General features: G+C 43.0%; 2 protein-coding genes and 1 long non-coding RNA gene across 5 annotated transcripts in view; 2 read left to right on the top strand and 1 right to left on the bottom strand.

The window, feature by feature from the left end:
- The first annotated feature begins 2,920 nt into the window (after positions 1 to 2,920).
- LOC113526369 (mRNA decay activator protein ZFP36L1) lies at positions 2,921 to 5,913 on the top strand. Its single transcript, XM_026913337.3, has 2 exons — positions 2,921 to 3,089; positions 3,602 to 5,913. Exons 1-2 carry the CDS (start codon positions 3,036 to 3,038, stop codon positions 4,595 to 4,597), a joined length of 1,050 nt encoding a protein of 349 aa, XP_026769138.1. The 5' UTR covers positions 2,921 to 3,035; the 3' UTR covers positions 4,598 to 5,913.
- Positions 5,914 to 6,066: 153 nt separating this feature from the next.
- On the bottom strand, positions 6,067 to 8,754 carry LOC117597584 (uncharacterized). The gene is made up of 3 exons (XR_004578347.2): positions 8,558 to 8,754; positions 8,368 to 8,428; positions 6,067 to 8,154 (listed from the first exon to the last, which is right to left on the bottom strand). It is a non-coding gene; the product is annotated as an uncharacterized LOC117597584 (long non-coding RNA).
- LOC113526534 (uncharacterized) overlaps positions 8,436 to 23,305 on the top strand; it is a 38,092-nt gene continuing 23,222 nt past the window's right edge. The window contains exon 1 of one of the 3 annotated variants that reach the window (XM_053234868.1): positions 8,436 to 8,450. The gene's annotated coding sequence lies outside the window, so the exon portion shown is untranslated. Of the gene's footprint in view, positions 8,451 to 11,418; positions 11,552 to 23,305 lie in introns of those variants that run through there. The other 2 variants (XM_053234869.1, XM_053234867.1) reach the window with 2 other exon arrangements.

Here is a 23,305-nt window from a genome sequence, read left to right as displayed (position 1 = left end):
TACTTTCTTATAATTATCAGCTTATTTGACTAGTCCCTTTAATTGAATGAGTTTAATCCAAACCTCAATGTGTTTTGTCAGTGGAAAGTTCAGGAATAGAAATCTGTACATAGACAAAATATTATTGTACACATTAAAATAATGCACATGAAATAAATCTATACTGAGGAGGTCTATAGAATTTATTTTGTACTTAAAGGGGTTCCTGGCTACAAGTTTGAGAGACCCGGAACTAAGAATTTCTAAACCGATTACACTCTGTTATCATTGCAGAAGAGAAAAATCAATCAGGGAAGCGAATCTTTCAATGAATCCCTGGAATTGTTAGTGACATATTGCAGACAGAAAACTCTAACACTAACTAGTCATGCTGACTCCTATGAAGCATCTATTTGCTTTTCTCTCTTTTATTAGCTCAGTGTGCTCCCACTGCCCAGGCTAATCATTAACAATTCTCCTCAATCCTCCTCTGCCTCATTAAAGATTCAGGGCCTGGACCCTGTGACTCAGGCGCTCTGGTGTGTCTCACACTTGGCAAGCCATGACATGGCTAGAGAGCAAAACAGCATCCGCATAATGCTATTGTTGAGCGAGCGAGCACCGTGGCTCTCTTCAAGTCGCTACAGCCAGGGCAGACCTCCAGGAGGCCTTTGTGCATCATAATTGTCTCTTTCGAAGCCGGGACATCCCAGTGTCTTTCTCTTTTTTCTCAAGAAGGTGTTGCTGTGCAATCTCCACCATTTCTTTTCTCTTTTCATGCCTTTTAACACTGTGTTTCAAGAGTTTCCATTCAACTCTACAGACAGCAACACCTGCAACCCAATTCCCACCAGAAAACTCCCAGTTTGAGGATTTCATTTGAAAGGGAGGGAATATGTTAAATGAGCAGCAAGCAAAGAAGCAGTTTCTAAAAGTCAGTAGTGCTTTAAACGGCCATCAAGCTCCTATCACTGTTTGTGACAAAGACAATGGCAGTTGCTTGTTTTTGTTCTCTTGCATTCAAATAGATTTTAATCTCCTCTGTAGACACTTTGCCACAAACAAATACAACCCCCAGATTCAGTTGCTTGTCTCTCAGGCCAAATTAAACATCCCTGTGCTTTATCTGCCAGAAGTCAACAAGTGCTCCCTTGGATAGTGGACTATTTGCGCTGCCTGATCCCTCCAATAACTGAACTGGAAGAGGTGTTGACACCATCCTTTGAGATAAGGCCTTATTGTGTTGAAGGGACAGTGTTGCTTATTGACTAGAGCTTCTTATGCTAACATTTACAGTGTATTTTTCCCTGGGGACAGTGGTGAGAGAGCTCGCATCCTCTGGAAAAAACAATAGACGAGAAAAAAGTGGCACACATGATGAAAATGTTTTCAAATTTGGATGTAAACTAACATATATGATAAGTAATAATGATGTTAGCAATAACCACGTTTCAACATAAGACAATGATCAAACTACAAAACACTTCAAATTTAGGAGACTGGAATTTCTCCAAAGCTGTTTTGTGACAATATCCAATCTGATTATTTAACAAAATCAAATTTGTTGGACTAATCTGCCTACATGCCTATCATGAAACTTCTCATTACTTTAACAGGAAACACAAAAACGCACGAAACTCAAGCTGTACAGCTTGAAACCGAGAGCAAGGTTTTGACACTACAACATTTGGAATGAATAATAAAGTGCGGTCAGGGGGGGTCATGGTGCATCATGTTGCGCCGTTATGAAATATTTTGCAGATTACCTTATCAGGGCCGAGCCAGGGTGCTTATAGAAGGCCATTTCTGAGATGACTAGACTATATGACTGAGATTACCCTGATGAATCCCCCATCAGATACTGTAAAAAACCCAGTAGTGGCAGAATGATGGAAGAAGAAAATATATGTATAGGGGAAAAGATATAACATTTTTAGTAAACTGCCTTAGAGATGAACAAATCATACAGGGATAACACAAAAGAACTGGTGCATCTAATGTTTGTGCAGGAATGTGCCTCTTAGCTGAGCCTAAGATATAAATGTTCAATCTCAAATTCTCATACAATAATATAATTATAATAGGGCTATACAGATAATCTTAAAAATAATCATAATTACAATTGTTTGCTTCCTCAATTAAAAATAATCAACTGTGATATTGAGGAGCTTAGTTAAAATTAGAGAATTGATTAACATTAGGTGAAAATTATATTCACTCTGGGACATTAAATCATAAGCTTATTATTCATATTTCTTAAGTGTGCCAGCATATTTACTTTAAGTCATACTGTATTTAAATTTAATATTTAAAAGGTACTCAGTGTGACTATGGATCAGTAATATTTTGATCTAAAAAAAGGTTTAGGCTACTAAAAAGGAATATAATGTTATAATGTAAAAAGAGAAAGAAAATCCTTTTTTTTTTTTTTAAAGAATAATATGTACTAAAACTGTTTTGCTCAAAAACATATGAATAGTGTTTATAAATAACTAAATAACTTTACAACTACAATTCTAAATAGTGAATTAATTTACAGTTGAAACTACAGGATATTGTAGTCACTCTCTACTTTATACAGTACTTAATGCCTTGTAATGAATTATAATTAAATTAGACTAGTTAATTGCAATTTCTGAAGCACAATGCTGTTCACAAAGGAATTCAAAACTTTTCTTCTAAAGCACTCTGTGTTTCTAAGTGCATATAATCCTCAGGTGTTGGCAGGTCAAGAGTGGCTTATATACAATGCAAATTCAAAATGATGATATGGTAAATCACTGGAAAGTGGCAAAGACTGATTCAACTCGTGTTTTAATGCAATAAAAGTGACTAATACTGGGAGAAGAGTGTAAATGGAGCCCTGGTCACACTTAAAGGGGCGTGAAATACCGTCTTACCAAAATGTGGGAGGGGCTCCAAAGTTTCTGCTTATAAAAGGGAATTCCAGCAGATGGGCGGTAAGAGTGTAGGAGTGCCTCACACCCCAATCCTCGAACAACTTCACACTTTCTTGGCTGCAGTTTCTCAGGCCTAGTTTCTAAGGCATCTTCGCAATGCCATCAAATCTCCTTACACCTTTTCTGGAGTTGGATGAGGAATTTTGCAAGGTAAGTAATCAACAATGCTTTAATTCACTTATTTTTGTGCTCAGATGCAGTTAATGGAGTTGTTTTACATTGCTACTGTCTATAACTGAATTGCTAGATTTTTCATACAAAAACATACATTTGATACAAAAAGAAAGCACTTTAGGAAAACTTTAGAAGTTTTAGGTGGTTCTCATACTCACTGTGGGCAGTTATAATGATAGTAGGGAGTCATTTGGTACCCATAGTTTTGGTTATGCCCAGTGCCTAATGAAGTGAATGAATTCAGTTGTGTCTGATGTGAACTAAAGCACTGTATAACTTTATTCAGCACTGTGAGAGTTTGCAGTGTTGCCAGGTGGTCGGTGTTCCTTACCATTTGCAGTAAGGGGGAAAAAAGGGGAAAGGTGATGGAAATGGTGGAAGTCTGTGGTTGAATAGAGTAACTGTGTTCATGATTTTGCTGAAGATCTGTCAACCTTGGTAGTAGTGCTTTGTATTAAAAATTCTTAAACTCCTTCTCTGTCTAATAGACTTTTCAGAGTCTAGAAGTGCAGGATGGGCCGCGGCGCGCCGTCGGGTTCCAGCGCAGACATTCCCTGTGCCCTGTCACGCTTCCCAACTCCAAATTCAACATTGGTGGAGGAGTCATAGACCCTACAGACGACTTCTGGTCCCTCACAAGCATTAGCAACCAGCCATGGATCCGGGAGCAGCTTCCGCGCTCGGCCCTACAGCGCATCCCGTTCCGGGCTGACCGCTCCGTGAGTATGATCGAAGGACACGTGAGTGGCGAGTCCACTCTACCCCCTCCTCCAGGCCTGAGTGTCTCCCCGCCGGGCCTGAGCGTCTCCCCGCCCTCCCCAAGAGCGACGCCGGTGCCTGCCGTGTCTGCGCGCTACAAAACCGAGCTCTGCCGCACCTACGAGGAGAGCGGAGCGTGCAAGTACGGTGCCAAGTGCCAGTTTGCGCACGGCGCAGATGAGCTGCGCGGCCTGAGCAGGCACCCCAAGTACAAAACCGAGCCGTGTCGTACCTTCCACACCGTGGGCTTTTGTCCGTACGGCGCGCGCTGTCACTTCATCCACAACGCCGACGAGCAGCAGCAACAGCGGCAGGCCACGAGTACCACCAGAGAGCGCCCGCGCCTGTTGCGCCAGAGCGTCAGCTTCGCCGGCTTTTCTTCCCGAGCCACCGTGGCCGCTTTCCAGGCCCTGCCAGACCCCCTCGCGTTCACCAGAGCGGCTTCCGTGTCTCCTCCACCGTCATCTTCCTTTTCGTGCAGCTCTGACCTCCCGTCTCCACCGCTGCTGCCAGAGCACGGAGCCTTGAAGCACGGCTTCGGGTTCACAGCAGATATCGCGCTCAGCGACCGGATCGCGGCTCTGCAGCGCAGCGCGTCCGCGGACTCGCTCTCTGATCACGACGGCTACTCGAGCTCCGGGAGCCTAAGCGGCTGCGACTCGCCTGGTGTAGAAGGATGCAGGCGTCTACCCATCTTCAGCCGCCTGTCTGTCTCAGACGATTAATCTGTGCATATTGCATATTGGCTTTGATTTGTTATAGATTTTTTTAAAACGTCTTTATCTGATACATCAAAAGTTTACACAGAAAATTCCATAGTTTTGAATTAACACCCATAGCTTTGACAACTGCACATTAATTCGAGGAAAAAAACTGGAATTCACTAGTACGTCCTAGAATATACTAGTGTGCATTTGTGACCACGTGACCTGATCTGAACCCTATAGGTGTTACTCTAACACTGTGGCTTTTTGCTGTGTGCCAATGTATACTGTTGTATACCAGTTGAAACTGTACTGGGTATTTCACTCAAGATTCACACACTTTTGGGTCTCCTAGATGCAAGGAAAGGTTCTGAGAACCTTTCTGTACCCATTATGTTTGGAAAGTGTAAAAAATTAAGCAATAGTACAGATGAGCATGTTCTACTCCATGCACAAATCTGTGGTTTAACCAAAGCTGAGCAACTTTAGTCTATATTTAGCTGTAGGCCGACCCCTAACCTTGAACCCAGACATGTACTGTAAACAAAGTGTAGCCTTTAGTGAAGGCATTTTATAAATTGATAGATTTACTAAGTAGTTTGAACTAGCTTCTTGTGTAAGATTCTATTTATTGCCCGTTTTATTCTTTTGTGATTGCATTTTGATATCATTTTTATGCATTTTTACACAGTGAACACATCTCTTGACTTTGCTTTGTTTGAGCTATTTCCCAGCTTTAAGTAAGACCAGCAGTACAGACTCTGAATGTAGAAATCTCAGGATCATAAGTGATAAAACTCCACCACTTTCTATTACGCTTCTCTTACGCTCACTAAGATCAGTATTTGGGCTCAATCATTACAAACAAGTGTGAGTGTGCATTTGCATGTGTGTGTATGTGTGTGTGTGTAAGTGGCCGTGTGACAATGTATCAGGAAAAAGTGCTACACCATCTTAGTCTCTTGCACTGTCAATCTGTATTATAGAGACAAAAGATGTAATGTTTGTTGCAATGTATACATATAGGAGAAAAGTGCATTTTCTGACTTTGAATAAAAGCTTACAATGTAGTAGATCCTTTTTAAAAAAAAAAAAAAAGAAAAAAAAAACTGCAAGTTCCTCTCTTAGCTGCCTGTGTAAGCTATTGCCTTTTGTTAACTTAAACTTATTTATTTTTTTCTTTATTCAGTACAAGAAAAAGACAGTATAATGTGCTATGATTTTGTATTGTGTTGTTTCATATATAATTTAAATGGACTGTTTACATTCCTTGGGGTTGTGATGCCCACTTTATAATATATTGTTGATTGTTTTAAAATAAACTTTCAGAAACTTTACATTCAGCATCAGTTCATACTTTTTTACCCTGAATCTTGTCTCTTTATTGACATAATGCAGACATATCTAAACAGCATTCGCACATTTATTCCATGCCAGAAGTGAAAAACACCCGACAGCTGGACACACATACACATGCAAACTTCAAGATGAATGAACAGATGAGAGCTCGTCCAAGGACAATGGTTCCTGCCTTTCTTTCTGGTCATGGGGGTCGGAGGCCGTAAATAAAATCTAGGGCCACTTCTTTTGTGAGGCAACTTTCTCTTTTTAACAACATCTGTATGCTAATGCAGTGACAGAAGGGAAGGGCGATTTGCAAGTCTATTGGAGGGCTCTGGGTCTTTAGGCAAGATTACCATCGACAGTGCAGAGATACAAGATAAAGAAAAAGGCTTGATATATGGGGGTATAATGGCATACCATGATGACGATATCTGAAATAGTTATACTCAAATACTATTTATTTATATCTGGCTATACAACTCAGCCACTATGAATCGAGACACTATGAATTTGCCACAAATGGTCATTTAGTTTACAATACACCATACACCATTTTCGGTTTCATCACCTTCTGGGACGCGTTCAAAACAATATTTATTTTATTGTATGCTCTAGAAACTTAAAATATTTTACTGTATGTTATTTCTAAAACAGTGTTACCTATTTTTAATGTCATTTAATATGAAATTATGAAATTGCTATGCCAAAAAACATGATGCTGGGTTTTACAGTTATCATACTATGAATTTCTGATACCTTTTTGCTCTTAAGGTCAACAGAATGGGCTGATAACTTAGCCATAATGAGCATCATATAGTTGTAATAATTACATAGCAGAAAAAAGAAACAAATAAACAAGACGTAGCTATATACAGTAAAAGCCTCCAATGGAGTGCAGCTCAATCAGTTCAATAACATCAGTATGTCTGTTTTTTTTTTTCCCCCTGCACTAACTTATTATCTTAACTTATATTATCTTAATAAACCTGGTCAATAATTAGTTAATTAAATCAGGTGGGTCATAGTAGGAAAATCAGCAATATCTATTGTATTCCAGCTATAGAATGCAGCAGTTGATTAAAAAAAACTTCTAGAGTATAAGGGATTAAGATACCAGCATGCCCTTACTATGAAATCTAAAATGGTTGTATATTTTGTATTATGTTATAAACAATGAATTTACTGGAATATCCTCAATGGAAAATAGACTGGAAAATGTGTGTTATATACAGAATACTTGCCTGTAGATTCTGGAAGTGCCTCCAAATAAATGGTGTGGTGATTGTTGATTGGGTGCAGCCACTTCAGCACATTCATTAAACAATTGTAAAAGAAAGAATAGAAACCAAATCATTTAAATCAAACCAAGATGATATGCACCATGAACTCTTCTCATGTTATACATTTCGTAATAGTCTGTAAGTGCCTTCTGTTAAGAGGTGTGTGTAGCTGGCAGAATAAGAGTAAAATGCAAGTAAAAACATATGTTTGTCTACATTTAGGCCAAAATGATGACATAAAAAATATGTTCACAAAGGTTTGCTCACAGTCTTTCCATGTTTGATAATGTATTTTATTATTCTAATGACTTAAAATTTAAGTTTGGTTGTTAAATTATTAATGAAGTTATGTGAAAGAATCCTTTTGATGTGGTATGGCAGCTCAGACAGACAAAAATAAAGTAATATACAGTTGATCAGTTGACCACTAGAGGGCAAACTCAAAATGCTTAATTCTAGGAAATTCCAGTAAAATAAGTAGTTGTTCACACATCACACAATCACACATGGTGCTATATGTACCATAGATCCTATTTCTACATTTTTAACACACTGTTTAAGGCTAAGATCAACCCACTTAATTATAAAGCCAGTTTAAAGAAAATTCGAGCAATCTCTCTAATAAAACAAAGCATGCCCTGCTGCTGAATATACTGTTTAACAGAATTATCATTTTTCAAAAATATGACATTGTAAACAGACCCTGTGATGTGCCAGGAACTGTGAAATTCATTAGTATGGTTATCATATCTTAATTAATAAGATTCAAGCCTGTGTTATGACCTTGCATAGAACTGAAAAAGCGTTCACATCATTTTATCATTAGTGTTTCCCAAGCCTGTTTATCCTCTGCATGGACTCCATCTGTTTGCAGTATTCAAAAGCCAACTTTTGGGGAAGATCCAAACATCTAAGGAATAGGACATACTCAAGAACTTGAGAGACATCTGGTGGCTGGGTTAGGAAAGAAACATTGAGCTGAGTCATTATACACATCAGTAGTAGTGTTTTTATAGTAATCTACAACCAAGATAAAATACTAAATGAAATTAAGTAAACGAAAGGCTAAAGGTCCATCTATTCCATCGGACGGCTTCCTGCACACACCCACACACAGACCCACACACACACACACACACAAACACTTAGACTAGCCAATCTACTAACCTGCATGTTTCTGGGAGGTGGGATGTAACCAGAGGAAACCCACATGGACACCCACAGGAAACTAGTATCCAGAGAAACCAGAGGTAAGTATTAAATCTTGGATCCTGAAACTATGAGGCACCATTTAGAGTTGCCTCTATCCTATTTCATATAAGATCACAGTGATGTCTCCTTCTCATCTGTGCCTTACCGTCTACATGAACATGTTGCAGAGCTCTGCGTTAGCAGCTCGCAACTCTTGTCTACACGCGCTGCAGGTGTCCTCCAAGGCTATCCTCCTTTTATTTTCATTCTACATTGGTGTTATGAGCATTATTTTAAAACACTACTGACTCGTAGTCGCACTTGTAAATCTGAGTAGCTGTTTTTTTTTGTTTGTTTGTTTTTGTTTTTGTACTTTGGACATATGTACACTTCTACAGGTTCTGGGAACACTTTTCTCATGGTGCCGGTGACCTCATCCATGCTATGTACTTAATATTTATCACATACTTCATTGAGATGGTTCTCACTCTGTTTTTTAAGAGTTCTCCACGTTCATACCACACATTGTTTACTGCTGATTCTGCTATTCTTAGCTGGGATATCTGCTAATTTAATTAACAGCTTTTCATTTTTGAGTGGGTCCACATTGTAATGAGCAAGCCCTAACCTTTTCCACAGCTGGGTTCCATTGTACACGTCAGATCACATGAAAAGCAGGTGAGTCTTAGATATATCCCTGCTGCTGATGCTTGTGTTGCATCACTGTTACTTTTACCAGACAAAGCACTATGTTACATGTATGCTGAATACAGATGCTCTGACTCCCCTGTGAAAAATTATACCAGTGCATGTAGCACACATTGCAATACATTTTTTTTATTATGCTGCTAGCATTGGAGCAGTTTCCTCAATCTGCAAATTTTGACCCCTCCATAAGGGAGCTAATTAACCTGCTTTCTGAGAACATGTCCATCATGCTAGTGTGTGGTGAATATCATCATGATTGCCAGTGTGGTTCAGCCAGGCCACAACCTGCAGATCAGCTTCTGTTGAGAATGCTTGTACTGATGATGGCAGCAGCATCAGTAATCCTTAGGCTTGCTTGAACTGCAGGCATTGACGAGAAGAGTCACCCTCCTGCAACTCAGCCCCAAATACCACAGAGAGAAATTTGTCCTTGTCTCAGTAGAGGAAGCCAGATTATTAGCCCACTGACAGTGCAGGATGTTTTTAGCAGAAGGAGCCAGTAGGGGTGTGATCCCCACTGGACGGCGATAATCACTCGAGATGATTATCTCACAGGTTGGGGGCTGTCTGGTGCCACAGGGCTCCCAGGGGTTGTTGCCCACCTCTGGTGTAAGGTACACCAAACAGCTGGAGCTGATAGGAGTCCTGAAGCCCTTCTTGCCGGTTCTCAGATGTCGCCATGTTCAGGTCCACTTATATTAGCCATTAGGGCAGCAAGGGTCAGTCGCTTTTTTGCTGTGCTGAAAATCTCTTCAGGTGGGCCTGACCGCGACTGGCCTCACTGAGACTAATTTAATTGCACATGGGCATAGGTATGGAGGACTACATTACTGAGACACCAACCAAAGAATGTGGTTAAGCAACATAGGGGAGTGGTACAGGGAAGTAGTGTCTACACCATAGTAATAGCCCAGATCTGGGAAAGGTTTGGTAAGGTACACATAGACCTCTTCACCAGTAGCAAGTTAACTGATTGCTGGTTGTGGTTCTCCCTGGTAAAGCTGCTCTGCATAACAACAGGCCTCTCTCCCAGTTATGTGCCTTTTCTTCTCTACCACTGATTCCTTCCAATCTATATTATTCAGCAACTAGAACACAAAGCCCTATATGTGGCCTTGAGATGGACAGAAAGACCTTGGTTTCTACTGCTACTTTCACTGGGTGTCAGAACACCTTGGCGGTTGTCCATAGGGACAGCAAGATTTGCCATCTCCAACCTGGATATCTGTGTCTGTGGTTTGTCCCCTCGGACTGAATCACCAGCTGAAGACTATGATCTAGAGCCCAGGAAACACCTCTGAATGCAATAGCCTCCAGCACACAATCCATGTATGTTCTTAGGTGAAAATTGTTCTGCGAATGCTATCCACCTTATTGGATGAATCCTGTGTACTGTCCAGTTTCTAGGATCTAGACTGTTCTTCATGGATTGCTGAACAGTGGCAAGTATCTATCTACCATGAAGGTGTATGTGGCAGCTATCACAGCTCACCACAGCACCATGGATGGCAACTCTCTGGAGTCTCAAATGCTTATTACTATCTTTTTAAAGGGCTGAGATGCCTTCATTCACCATAATACTCTCCAAAGCTCTGCATGTGGCATCCCACTTAAGTTGGAATATCTTAAAGTGCTTTTGAGCCTGTACATGAAGTTGGCTTGAAGGGGTGTTCTTAAAACTGTCTTTCTGCTTGCAACCATCCAGCTAAGAGAGTTGGCGCATGGCACGCTTGGCAATAAACTTATTTGTATGTGTTTGTGACCAAATGGACTCTGGAGTCCCTCTGTGAGTGAATCCACATTTTCCACCCATGACCAACTTTGTTAATCAGACTATTGACCCTGCAGCCTCCAATGAGTGAGCCTACTGAGCATTCCATGCAGTGCTTAGTGCACGTCTTGTATTATTTGGACCAGTTGGCTGCCATTTCATCCTCAAATCAGCAGGTTAATTGCTATGGAGGGTAAGACACAGTGGTTAGCCCACTGAAGCAGTGGTTAGCCCACTGGGTGGCATTCAAACAAGTTGGTATTTTTGAATGAGTCACTAAGTTGAACAAATCAGTACCTTTTATTCAGTTCTTGCTCAAGAGTTCCATGATTATCAAACAAATATGTAGGCTACATTGTCGCTGTTATCTGTCAATATTTTTGAACATCTGTTATTTTAGCATTAAATCAGTGTTTAAATTAACATTCAGATGCAATAAGTTTTCTGGACATATGTCTGTTAAGTACCAATGCAGCACGACATCTGCAATGATTATATCCAATAACACTCTTCCAAATCACAATTCCTCCACAGGAAAAATTTTTTTTGGAAGAGAACAGCATAAGAAGAAGAATCTCTCACAGGAGTATAGCATGCCAGTAGCATGAGACAACAGACTAAACAGGGAAGGGAACAGGGATGAATGACCCAATTTCTTCAGACATCACCTTCACCTTTCAGGTAACACTTCGAGTGGCATCGTGAGCCTTTATCATTCAGCTTAAGCCACTGATATATTTTCATCTGAGCCCTGATGGTAGAAACATCACTTTTATTGGTTGGATTGATACCTGAAGCACTAAAGCCTCATCACTCAATAAAATAATGGCAGTGGGGTAGTGGTGGTTCAATAGTTAAGTTTCAATGATTATGAGCCTAGCCTACTGATCAGAAGGTTGTGAGTTCAACTCTGTATTGCTAGGCTTTCACTGTTGCACCTATTTTCAATGGTGCTTAATTGTCTGCTCAATAGACTACAATGTGCAAGGTCAGTCAACCAATTAGTTATGCAGCCTACAAAAATGCTGATAGAACATTACACCAGCCCACACTAATACATAATTGTCCCAGCAGAGGTCGCACTCCCCAAAGTACTGGCTGTTGTTATGACAACAGAGTGCTCTGAGGTACAGCCTACTAGCCCATCAACCCACTTGCTCGCACACAGTTGTTTGGTGTTTATCTGTGTTATACTTGGATTGTTGATTTTGACCTTGTATTGTTTTTCTATCCTTGCCCCAAGGTTCACTTTAATTTTTTTTTTGTTTCTCTGGTTGAAAACCTAAAAGAAGTTTTAGACCTTGCACTTTAGATTTCGTCTCAGATTTTGCTTGACTTGCCTGCCATTTTGCCTGCCTTGCCTCATCCATTTAGCTAATAAAGCACATACAGATGGACGGTATCTGTAGATCTCTGCAGCAATTACTCACTGTTGCTGTTGCTCTGTACAATTTCTATGCCCCCCTTGACAACATTGACATGGTAGTAGCATATTAGTGTATAAGCTCCTGATACAAGTGTATTAACCATAGCAGTGGTGGGATTTTAAACACTGTACATTTACTAGCTACTTCATTATACACACCTACCTTTTGGTAGATGGTCCACCATTTAAGGATCATGAAGACAGATTGATTGTAAATGCTACAATTCCTGATTGACTAGGAAGGTGCTGAGAAATAACTTACGCACTCACACCACTGGGAGGGGCGACATTAAACTTGTAGAGAAGGTGCATGGTGATGGCCAGGGAACAGGAGCACAGAATTCCTGGAGCAACACACTTCTAAGGTCATGTTGATGGCATTCATCACCCAGTTGGCTAGTCTCTGTTTAGACATGGGAGCTCTCCGTATCTTTATCTATGACAGATGAACAGTTGATGCTGATCCGATGACCATTGTCTAATCAACTAGTACTGTAGGGTGCATATCTTTGTGGAACACTGCAAGGGAATTCAATTGTTTAACAAAACTGGGCTATATGAACTTGGGTAGGAACCAACTACAAGGTCATGGCACCCATGCATGCAAAGTGGGCTTTTGATGAGGTGATCACCAGCAAAAAGTCAGTCTTTAGAGAAACTTATTTCAGTTCAGTATCCTACATGGGGTCATGAGAAGAGGTCTTAAGGGACTCCAGCACAAGGAGAACATCCCACTCTTTGGAAAGTGTGGCAGATGATGGTCCATTGCTCCCTTCAGAAAAGTTGTGAGAACCATTGTCTAGTAACCCCTGCAGGATAGGATTCACCAGGGAGAAACACAGTTGACAATTTGGCATCAGTGAAGAGTTCCAAGTGCGTCATGTCTCTTTGTGTCTTTTTGTGAGTAACTACTCATGTGTGAGCACCCTAGAGCAAAGAAAAAAGAACAAGAGGATATGTCTTCCTTGTCTCTATGGTGTAATAAATTTGGCAAGACTGTTATATAATCTGGAATTTTGTTGATTCTATTAATCATATCATGCTCCATGTGTAATGATGCATCAACTGCATGATTTACATTTAGTAGCAGCAACTGATATTTGTATTGGACAAATTAATTCGTGCAGGTGTATTTAGTAGCTAGGTGAAGTCGCCTATTAATTCTGACATCCACAAAACCAGAGAAAAACTTTGAGGCCTTCATATGAGGTCAGCAAAAGATAAGTTTGGCCTGGTGTCTACACTGAGAATGTGTCTAAGAGGTGCTAAGTGCAATTTTGGATTAATGTTCAGCCAGATTTTTAATGTTACACCTCCTGTTAAACCACTCCATCCACATCAGCACAGATGGCTTCATTTCTGACCAGTAAAATATCAACTGGTCAAGAATAGGGAAAAATTAATGTGCAACCAAATTATTATTACCACCATACTACTAAGCCATACTTGCAAAAACAGAGATGAAATGAACCGTAACATTTACTACCTTACTTTTAGGTCATCTGGGTTTAGCAACCCTGTAAGCCATTAACTGGGTCATTTATGTAAAGTGATTTACATAAATCTTGCTAACCACTTCTATCTTGGTGCCTATTTATGTGTATCTTTTTTGTACATTTTCTCAACACGTTTTACTTGTTACCATATTCTAGTAAGAATAGTTACTTGTTTCTAACATTTAGGACAGAATCATAGCCACATATCCCATGCGTGGACATAAAACCACTGTAATCACTGTCTGTGTTGTAGGTTGTGAATGTTTCCCTAGAAATAAAACATCTGTAATTAGCTAATTCAAGCAGATTTGCTGAACTCCTACTCGTCAGAGGGTTAATAATATAAGCAATGTTGTAGCATTACACTGGAGGAAGGAGCTAGAGATGGAGGAAGGCTTCTTCAAGGACAATGAACTCAAGAAACAGGAAATGGTACTGTAGCTGTATAAACACATAAAATACTTACACAAGCACACCAGTCACAAAAAGATACACACAGAATAGTACTAAATAATTTTAAATGTAAATGAATATAAAACAAACAAACAACAAATAAATAAATAAATAGCACTATGCTTTCAGAGCATAGTAATTAAATAGGTCTTTATTTTTCAAAAATGTATACTTAATACTTTAAAAAAGAGAAAACTATAAAACAATAACACTTGGAAACTCATTGTACCACTCTATAAAACCTGGTTCAAACTATATTTATTTTTATATAAAAAAAATATTGTTGTAGATTTCGACAAATTGCTATCAACAGCTCTGGGATTTTTACAAAGAAAAACCCTGACGCTGGGGATGCCATAACTAAAATCTCTTCTATTTGGGTTTTGTTATAATTCCTGTCATTTTCATGAGATGATATAATGTTTTAGACTATCAGCATTCTGGCAGCCACTTTCTGGACAAATGAGTTAGGCCAGATAAGAGCCTAAGTTGATAAAAGAAAAAAAAAACATGCACAAGTTTCTCAGTGTTAGCAGTTAGAGAGGATTGTGTGCTGCTCTGGAGATGGTACTGACCTGGTTGTCAAAACTATAGCCTTCAAAAAAATCCCTCCATTATTACTTTTTGATGTGAATTTTGGCTGGGATGTCTGGCTTTTTATCCTGTTTGGCTATGGTTTTTTTTGGCCCACTGATGATGAGTGGAAATTTTTGCGAATATCTGTTCTATGTGCTCCATTTCCAGGAACAAGAAACAATGTAATGGCATAATATTATGAAACCACCCTGTCTTTAACTGAATCTGACTGTGTACAATTTTGACCGGATGCCAGAACACCAAATAAGGGGGAGTGATAGGGGGGAGTGAGAGTTTTTACATACAATGGGCTCCCAGAGATCTGAAATCTAAGGCAGCAACAGTCAACCTCTGTCCCACTGCTTTGTGGATTAGTATGGTGAGGTAAATGCTAAGGAAACACATCATAACACATGCAATCTGTAATGAATTCATGTAGTAGGGTCAAGCGGGGGACATTTCCCTAGCCCTGAACAGTAAAGGCTGTTAAAGTTAGTGCTGTCCTAAAATAACATGCAGCATTCCATGATACAAGTATCCACCTCTAGAAGTGTTTTTTCATGGTTTCCTGTTGTTTCTACAAAAGAAGAAGATTAGGACCAGAATAGGCCAGAGAAACACTGCAGGGTTATTTATGGTCATGAGTTGAGAGGGGAAAATAGAAGTTGGTCCTTTCTGCAGCCAAGAACTGTTACAGCACACAGTGCAGTGTGTGCACACATGGCCTCTTTCACAAGGACATTTGAAAAGCCACTTCTTATAATTTTGTTCACGGGGAAGTACTTTGCCAAACCACAAAGAATAATACAATTATTCTATTGCCTAGCTAAGATAATTTTATATGCAATGGTAGAGCTCTTATTAATGCACATTGCATCCTATTTTGTGTGTGCAAAAACATAAATAAAAAGAAAATATGCCATACTGTATATATTTCAGAGGTTGTATAGTTAAAGTATATGGTATCCTACGTGGACACAGGGAGAACATGTGAAACTCCACACTGACAGTAACCATAAGCTAAGGATCAAACCAGGGACCGTGGAGCTCTGAGGAGGCAATGCTATCTGGCTAACTTCTGTTTTGAATTGAGTGCATATTTGGCATTGAAAGATCAATAGTAACCTTCTAACAGTGGCAACCAGAGGATTTTGAGCTAAAATATCCTGGCACTCAGCAGAATTTATGAAGAATCAATCTTCACAACAAACACAAACCAGCCCCAGAGCATCATATTTTACATTGGTTGTATTCAGTAGTGTTTAGGGGTGTCAATAATCTGTTCCATATCATTTTGAGGAAAAAAATGCTATAATCTTAAAAAAAAAAAAAAGGTCTTATTATCTTGACTGTTTCAAATGTACTCAATTCTAGATGTACGTACATAGAATAGCACCTAAGAGCAGCAATTAGAAGCAACAGCAGAATCTATTCATTGCTTTTATAGAACTTGAAACACTTGTAGAATATTATACAGAAATATTGTCCACCAAAATGTCTTTTATGAAGAGGAAATTGCTTTGGTGAAATCAAAATGACCACATTAGTCAGGCTTGCCTGTTCACTCACTGCTATATTCAACACATATCATCCGTGTGCACAGAAAACAGGTTCAAAATGGATTCATTGTCATCCTCAAGGTGAATGAAAATCTTTTTCACAACTGAGCAATCTGATACCAGAAAATTACCATTCAGGTTACAGTTGTATTCATGTCTTTTCATGCTTCAGAAAGCATGAGAAAAAAGCAGAAACATTAGAAGCATATACACCTGATACTCTCCATCAGACATTCTCAACAGCATCTACAGAGGAATCCTCTCATCAATAATCATTGTAAGGATTCTCACAAATGAATTTGTATAAAATGTTACAAATCATTGCGATTAGGGTGAGATATGAGTTTGTCATATCTTTTCTTACAATTTCATTACTAACATATCAACTTCATAATTTTTCACTTTTTTCTGCCTACTGCAAGAGTTAAATATTTCGGAAGCAAAATTTCACAAATAAGTAACAAGTAAGATGAAGAAATATGGCAGAGAATCAAGAGAACATGCTCCTTTGAATGCATCAAAACAACATGGCTTTCCTAACTACAACCAGAATATTTCCTTGCTGGCAATGTCTCCACATCTGTGTCACTGTGTCACTTTATACACCACCACAATGGATTTGAAATAAAACAATCAAGATGTGATTGAAGTGTAGACTTTCAGCTTTATTTTAAGAGGTTCCACAAAAATATAGCATTTACCATTTAGCATTTACAGCCATTTTCAACAAAGTACCTCTATTTTCAGGGGCTCAAAGGTATTTGGACAAAGTGACATAATTGTAAATATAACCATAATTTTAATACAGTTATTGACTACCTGAAGTCTGGAGCCCATGTTCTCAAAACTTAAATTCTGATTTTCCTCCCTGGAGATGCTTTGGGGGATGTTATGTTTAGGGTCATTATCCACCTGCACTGTGAAGCGGCGTTCTATCAGTTTTGTAGCATTTGGCTGAATGTGAGCAGAGAGTATAGCACTATACACCTTAGAATTCATCCTGCTACTTCTGTCAGCAGTCACATCATCAATAAACACCAGTGAGCCCGTTCCATTGGCAGCCATACATGCCCATGCCATAACACTGCCTCCACCACGTTTGACACATGATGTGGTATACTATGGATCATGAGCTGCTCCTTTCTTTTGCCATACTTTTCTCTTCCCATCATTCTGGTACAAGTTAATCTTGGTTTCATCAGTCCAAAGAATCTTATTCCGGAACATGTTTTTTTTTTAAGATGTTTTCTAAAAGTTTAATCTGGCTTTCCTGTTCTTGAATGTTACCAGTGGTTTGCACCTTGTTGTAAACCCTCTGTATTTACATTCATGAAGGCGTCTCTTGATTGCAGATTTTGACAATGATACACCTACCTTCTCCAGAGTATTCTTATTTGATGTTGTGAAGGGGTTTTTCTTCACCAAGGAAAGGATTCTGCGATCATCCACTTTAGTTATCTTCCGTGGTCTTCCAGGCCTTTCGATTTTGTTGAGCTCACCAGTGCTTTCTTTCTTTTTAAGAATGTACCCAACTGTTGATTTGGCCACACCTAAGGTTTTTGCTATCTCTCTTATAGATTTATGTTGTTTTTTCAGCCTAATGATGACCTCCTTCACTTGCATTGAGATCTCCTTGGACTTCATATTGGTAGCTCCAGTCGAACAGCTGCCAAATGCCAACTCAATATCTGATATCAACTCCAGAACCTTTTATCTGCTTCATTTGTCTTGAAGTAATGAGGGAATGGACCGCACCCAGTCAATTAACTTCTTGTCAGTCAATTGTCCAAATACCATGAGCCCCTGAAAATGGAAGTACTTTGCTTAAAATGGCTGTAATTCCTAAATGGTAAATGCCATATTTTTGTGGAACCACTTAAAATAAACCTGAAAGTCTACACTTCGATCACATCTTGATTGTTTTATTTCATTGTGATTGTTTATAATCCATTGTGGTGGTGTATAAAGGCAAAATCACAAAAACTCTGTCATTGTCCAAATACTTCCGGACCTGACTGTATATGTAGCTATGAATACTGAGTCCTCTGTAGCTACAATATGTAGATATTGAAAATGAAAAGCAATCTAAAGCCAAATTAAAACTTAAAGAGTAAACAATGTGAAATGGACAGTGACAAGTTAGTGTCCTGAGATCCAAAATGAAGCACCTGTATTATGTTTTTAATAAAATGTCTTGTTTTTGGTGTACTATTCTAACTGCATTCTGTTTTGTTTCTTTAAATAATAGCAGAGAACAGTCCAACACAGGCTGTGTGTGTGGGAATGTTTTAATATGTATATGGAGACCAATGTCCCCATAAGAATAGGTATAATTTGAATGGGAAGAATTAGGAATAATCTGACAATTTGACCTGTGCGACATTGTTTTTAACAAAAGCTGCAGCTTTTATTTAAATTTTTTCCTTTTGGATACTGAGGATAAAGCTTTAGATTTAGGCAGAGTAATAGCAGCAATTAGCTGCATTAATAATTATGGACCTCACAAGGATAGTAAGACAAATGTGTGTGTGTGTGTGTGTGTGGGTGTGTGTAATGCTGATTTATTTCCAAACAGAACTTTCCATGTTTGATAGAATGTAATAATCAAACAAGCAAGACGGTCAGTGTGGCATTTGGCTTTTTCAATTTTCAGGCTTTTCTCTTATATCAGTCATTTAAGTCAGTTAAAAAGAAATTTCTACCTTGAACTTAAGTTACTGTTATGTAGAAACTTGAGTTCCCCTTCAGGAACTCGAGCTGCGTCACGAAACGCTATGGGAACGCCCCAGCGTGACCGCGCTCTGAATCATGTGTCTAATCCGTCCAATGGATGGGCGAGACGTCAGGGGCGGGGTGACGTAGCGACCCGGAAGCATAAAAGCCCGAGCGGCGAGCCCCGCGTTAGCTTCCTGTTTTCAGCAAGCGCTCTATGTATATTGTCTGTCTTTGTTCTGTCTATTTTGTGTTTTATCGGCGGCATGCCAAAGGCCAAAGATAAGACTAAGGGCGAGAGCGGGCAGCGCTTCAGGCTGTGTGTTCCTCCCTGTCCGCGATATATTATGGGCGGGGATACACACAGTCTGTGCTTTGCCTGTTTGGGAGCGGAGCAAGCTCAGTCAGCTCTCGAGGAAGCCGGCTGCGCACATTGCGAGCGTTTACCGCTGCGCACTCTCCGCTGGGCTCTCTTTGAGGAGGGAGCCCTCACTAGCGTGCCTCGCGGTGCTGGCCCCGCTTCTGCCGAGGCAGAGCGGCGGTTGCGCTCGTGGGGCTCGCAGATGGACCTGGCGGAGGGAATGGAGACGGGCCTGTCCCTTTCTCCTTCCTCACCCTCCAGGTCCACTGTCCCCTCCCTGGGCTCGGAAGCACGCTCTGCGGTTTCTTCCCCCCGGGGAGCGGACTCGGCGCTCCACCTATCGTCCTCCGAGGAGGTCGATGTGGAGAGCGTCGACCCTGAGCCGCAGTCTCCTCAATACGGGGAGCTGCTCGCGGGCAGTCGCGAAGCTTAACATTGACTGGCCCGCTGAGTCACGGCCTGAGCCTCAGGGCTCTAGACTGGATGAGCGTTTTCTACGCAGTAGGCCGCCACCACTGCCCCGGAGCCTGCCCTTTTTTCCGGACCTCCACACTGAGGTGTCGAGGTCCTGGAATAGGCCGTTTTCAGCCCGGTTGTTCAGCCCCACTTCTTCCCATTACGCTAATGTGGCGGGGCTGGACTACTCCGGTTACAGGGCGATGCCCAGGGTTGAACAGATGCTAGCCAGCTATCTGTCCCCTGCTGCTGCATCGTCCCTGAAGGCTCCGGCGTTGCCTACCAAGCCGCTGCAGACCACCTCAGCGCTGGTAGGCAAGGCGTACACGGCAGCAGGTCAGGCCGGTGCGTGTCTGCACACCATGGCGGTGTTACAGGCGTACCAGGCCGACCTGCTTAAAGAGCTGGATGAGCAGGGGGAGAGGACGTCTGAGCAGGTAGCTGAGCTCAGGCGGGCCGCTGATATGTCCCTCCGCGCCGGAGAGACACCTCTGGCTGACCCTGTCCGATATGAAAGAGAAGGACAGGGTCGTGCTCATGGACGCCCCGCTTACTCCCTCAGGCCTGTTTGGCGACGCGGTAGACTCCGTCGTCGAGAGATACCAGCAGGCCCGTGCTCAGGCGGTGGCGTTCCAGCGGTTCCTCCCCCGTCGCTCTCTAGCTCGTGGGGCTGCTGGGCGGGGGCAGCCCCCTCCGTGTACGGCCCCCTCCTACAGGGAGGCCCAAAAACAGAGCGTCACCTCCCGTGCTCCCCCGAGGCGGGAGCAGGAGTCGCGACGATGCTCTGGGCCCGGCCTTTCGGGCACTAAGGCGGATCTGAGGACCGTCCTCATGTCCAGAAGGGCCGCGGCTAAGAAGCCCTGATGGTTTTGGCCCAGGGCTTCCGAGGGCGGGCCCCTCTGGGGCGACGCGGCGTACACCTCATCTCACGGTGCCCGGGTCCCCCCAGTGCCCTCAGGAGGTCGATCTGCCAACCCTGCCACCTATGGTGCTTCAGGGCGCAGCGGTCTCCGGCGAGCTCCTCTCCCAGTTCTCGCCCGGCAACGTAGCAGGTCTGGGAGGCTCGCTGCCTCTTCTGAGGCCTTCGCAGCGGTTAGCTCATTTCCCCCATGTCGGTTCGCCACCTCAGGGCACCCAGCTAACCGCTTCTATTACACCAGAGGTCAGTCTCGAGAGACTGATTCCCTTAGTGAGCTTTCTGGCAGCGTGGAAACTTCTGTCGAATGTGTCTCATTGGGTCCTGCGTACTGTAGAAAGAGGCTACCGAATTCAGTTCGGCTCGCCTCCACCTCGTTTTTCTGGGGTTCTTCCCACTGTGGTGGGTCCCGAGCAGGCTCTGGTATTGGAGCAGGAAGTACACACTCTCCTGAGGAAGGAGGCCATCGAGGTGGTCCCTCCTCACAACAGAGAGTCAGGGTTCTACAGCCGGTACTTCATTGTTCCCAAGAAGGGGGGAGGGCTGCGTCCCATTTTGGACTTGCGGCAATTGAACCTCTCAGTCGCTCGACTGAAGTTCAGGATGCTTACCGTCACTCAGGTCGTGTCTCAGATCAGGTCCGAGGACTGGTTTGTCACGATCGACCTAAAAGATGCGTATTTCCACATCTCCATCCTTCCCCCACACAGGAAGTTCCTGAGGTTCGCTTTCGGGGGCGAAGCTTACCAGTATCGGGTTCTTCCCTTCGGCCTAACACTCTCACCCCGCACCTTCACGAAGTGCGTGGATGCTGCCCTGGCTCCTATGCGACTACAGGGCATCCGCGTACTGAATTATATCGACGACTGGTTGATTTTAGCTCATTCAGAGCAGATTTTAGCTCATTCAGAGCAGATGTCGTTCTCGCCCATATGAAGGAACTGGGGTTAAGACTAAACGCCGAGAAAAGCATGCTTTCTCCAGCTCAGAGAACCGCTTATCTAGGCGTCATGTGGGATTCGACCACGATGCAGGCACGTTTGTCTCCTGCTCGGATCGAGTCGGTCCTCACAGCGGTTGCGAGAGTGAAAGTAGGCCGGTCACTCACTGTAAAGCAGTTTCAGAGACTGCTGGGCCTATTGGCAGCTGCGTCCAACGTGATACAGTTTGGCCTGCTGCACATGAGACCCCTACAGTGGTGGCTCAAGACCAGGGTTTTTTTCCGAAACAGAGGAAACCCGCTCTGCATGATCAAGGTCACGCGGCGATGCCGCCGTGCCTTAGCTGTGTGGAGAGAACCTGGGTTCTTGTCTCAGGGCCCGGTCCTGGGAGCTCCTGGTCGCCGCGTAGTGCTAGCGACGGATGCGTCCCTCACCGGATGGGGAGCGGTCATGAGTGGCCGTCCTGCCCATGGTCTGTGGAGCGGCCGCCATCTCACTTGGCACATCAACCGCCTGGAGATGCTGGCCTTGTTTCTGGCTCTGAAACACTTTCTCCCAGACCTAAGAGGCCGCCACGTGTTGGTGCGCACCGACAACACGACGGTGGTCTCTTACATCAACCGCCAGGGAGGTCTGCGTTCGCGCCCCCTTTACAGGCTGGCGCGCCAGATCCTTGTGTGGTCCCAAGGGAAGCTCCTCTCATTGAGAGCAGCCTACATCCCTGGTTATCTCAACGTGGGAGCGGACGCCCTGTCGAGGCAGGGGCCGGTGCCCGGGGAATGGAGACTCCACCCCGAGGTGGTGGAGCTCATATGGCGTACGTTCGGCAGAGCCCAGGTGGATCTGTTTGCGACGCAGGAGACGTCGCACTGTCCCCTTTGGTTCTCTCTGACTCATCCAGCTCCTCTTGGACTGGATGCCATGGTACAGCCGTGGCCAAGGCTGCGTCTGTACGCCTTTCCTCCGGTTGCCCTGCTCCCGGGAGTTCTGGAGAGAGTGCGCCAGGACGGAATTCGCCTACTGTTAGTAGCCCCATTCTGGCCGGGCCGAGTATGGTTCTCGGACCTGATTTCTCTCCTAGACGGCTCCCCATGGGAGATTCCGATCAGGAGGGATCTCCTCTCACAGGCGGGGGGCCATCTTCACCCCCGCCCGGAGCTGTGGAAGCTGTGGGTGTGGCCTCTGAGGGGGCACAACTCCGCGCTTCCGGTCTCTCAACCGAGGCTGTGGAGACCATCCTCCAGTCCAGAGCTCCCTCTACGAGGAAACTGTACGCCGCACTTCCTGGTGCGGAGACCGCCGGCTTGACCCTGTTCACTGCCCAGTTGGTACAGTGCTGGAGTTCTTGCAGGCCCACCTCTCCGCAGGGCTGACCCACTCCACCCTGAAGGTGTATGTGGCGGCTATTGCGGCCTGCCATGCCCCTCTCGATGGCCAGTCAGTGGGCAGACACCCCTGGGTGACACGTTTCCTCTGCGGTGCGCTGAGGATCAGACCTCCAGCTCGATCTCGGGTCCCCTCGTGGGACCTGGCCGTGGT

This window comes from Pangasianodon hypophthalmus, chromosome 6, assembly GCF_027358585.1.
Source record: "Pangasianodon hypophthalmus isolate fPanHyp1 chromosome 6, fPanHyp1.pri, whole genome shotgun sequence".
In the NCBI taxonomy this organism is placed as follows: Eukaryota; Metazoa; Chordata; class Actinopteri; order Siluriformes; family Pangasiidae; genus Pangasianodon; species Pangasianodon hypophthalmus.
This window is presented reverse-complemented; position numbering and strand designations above follow the sequence as displayed.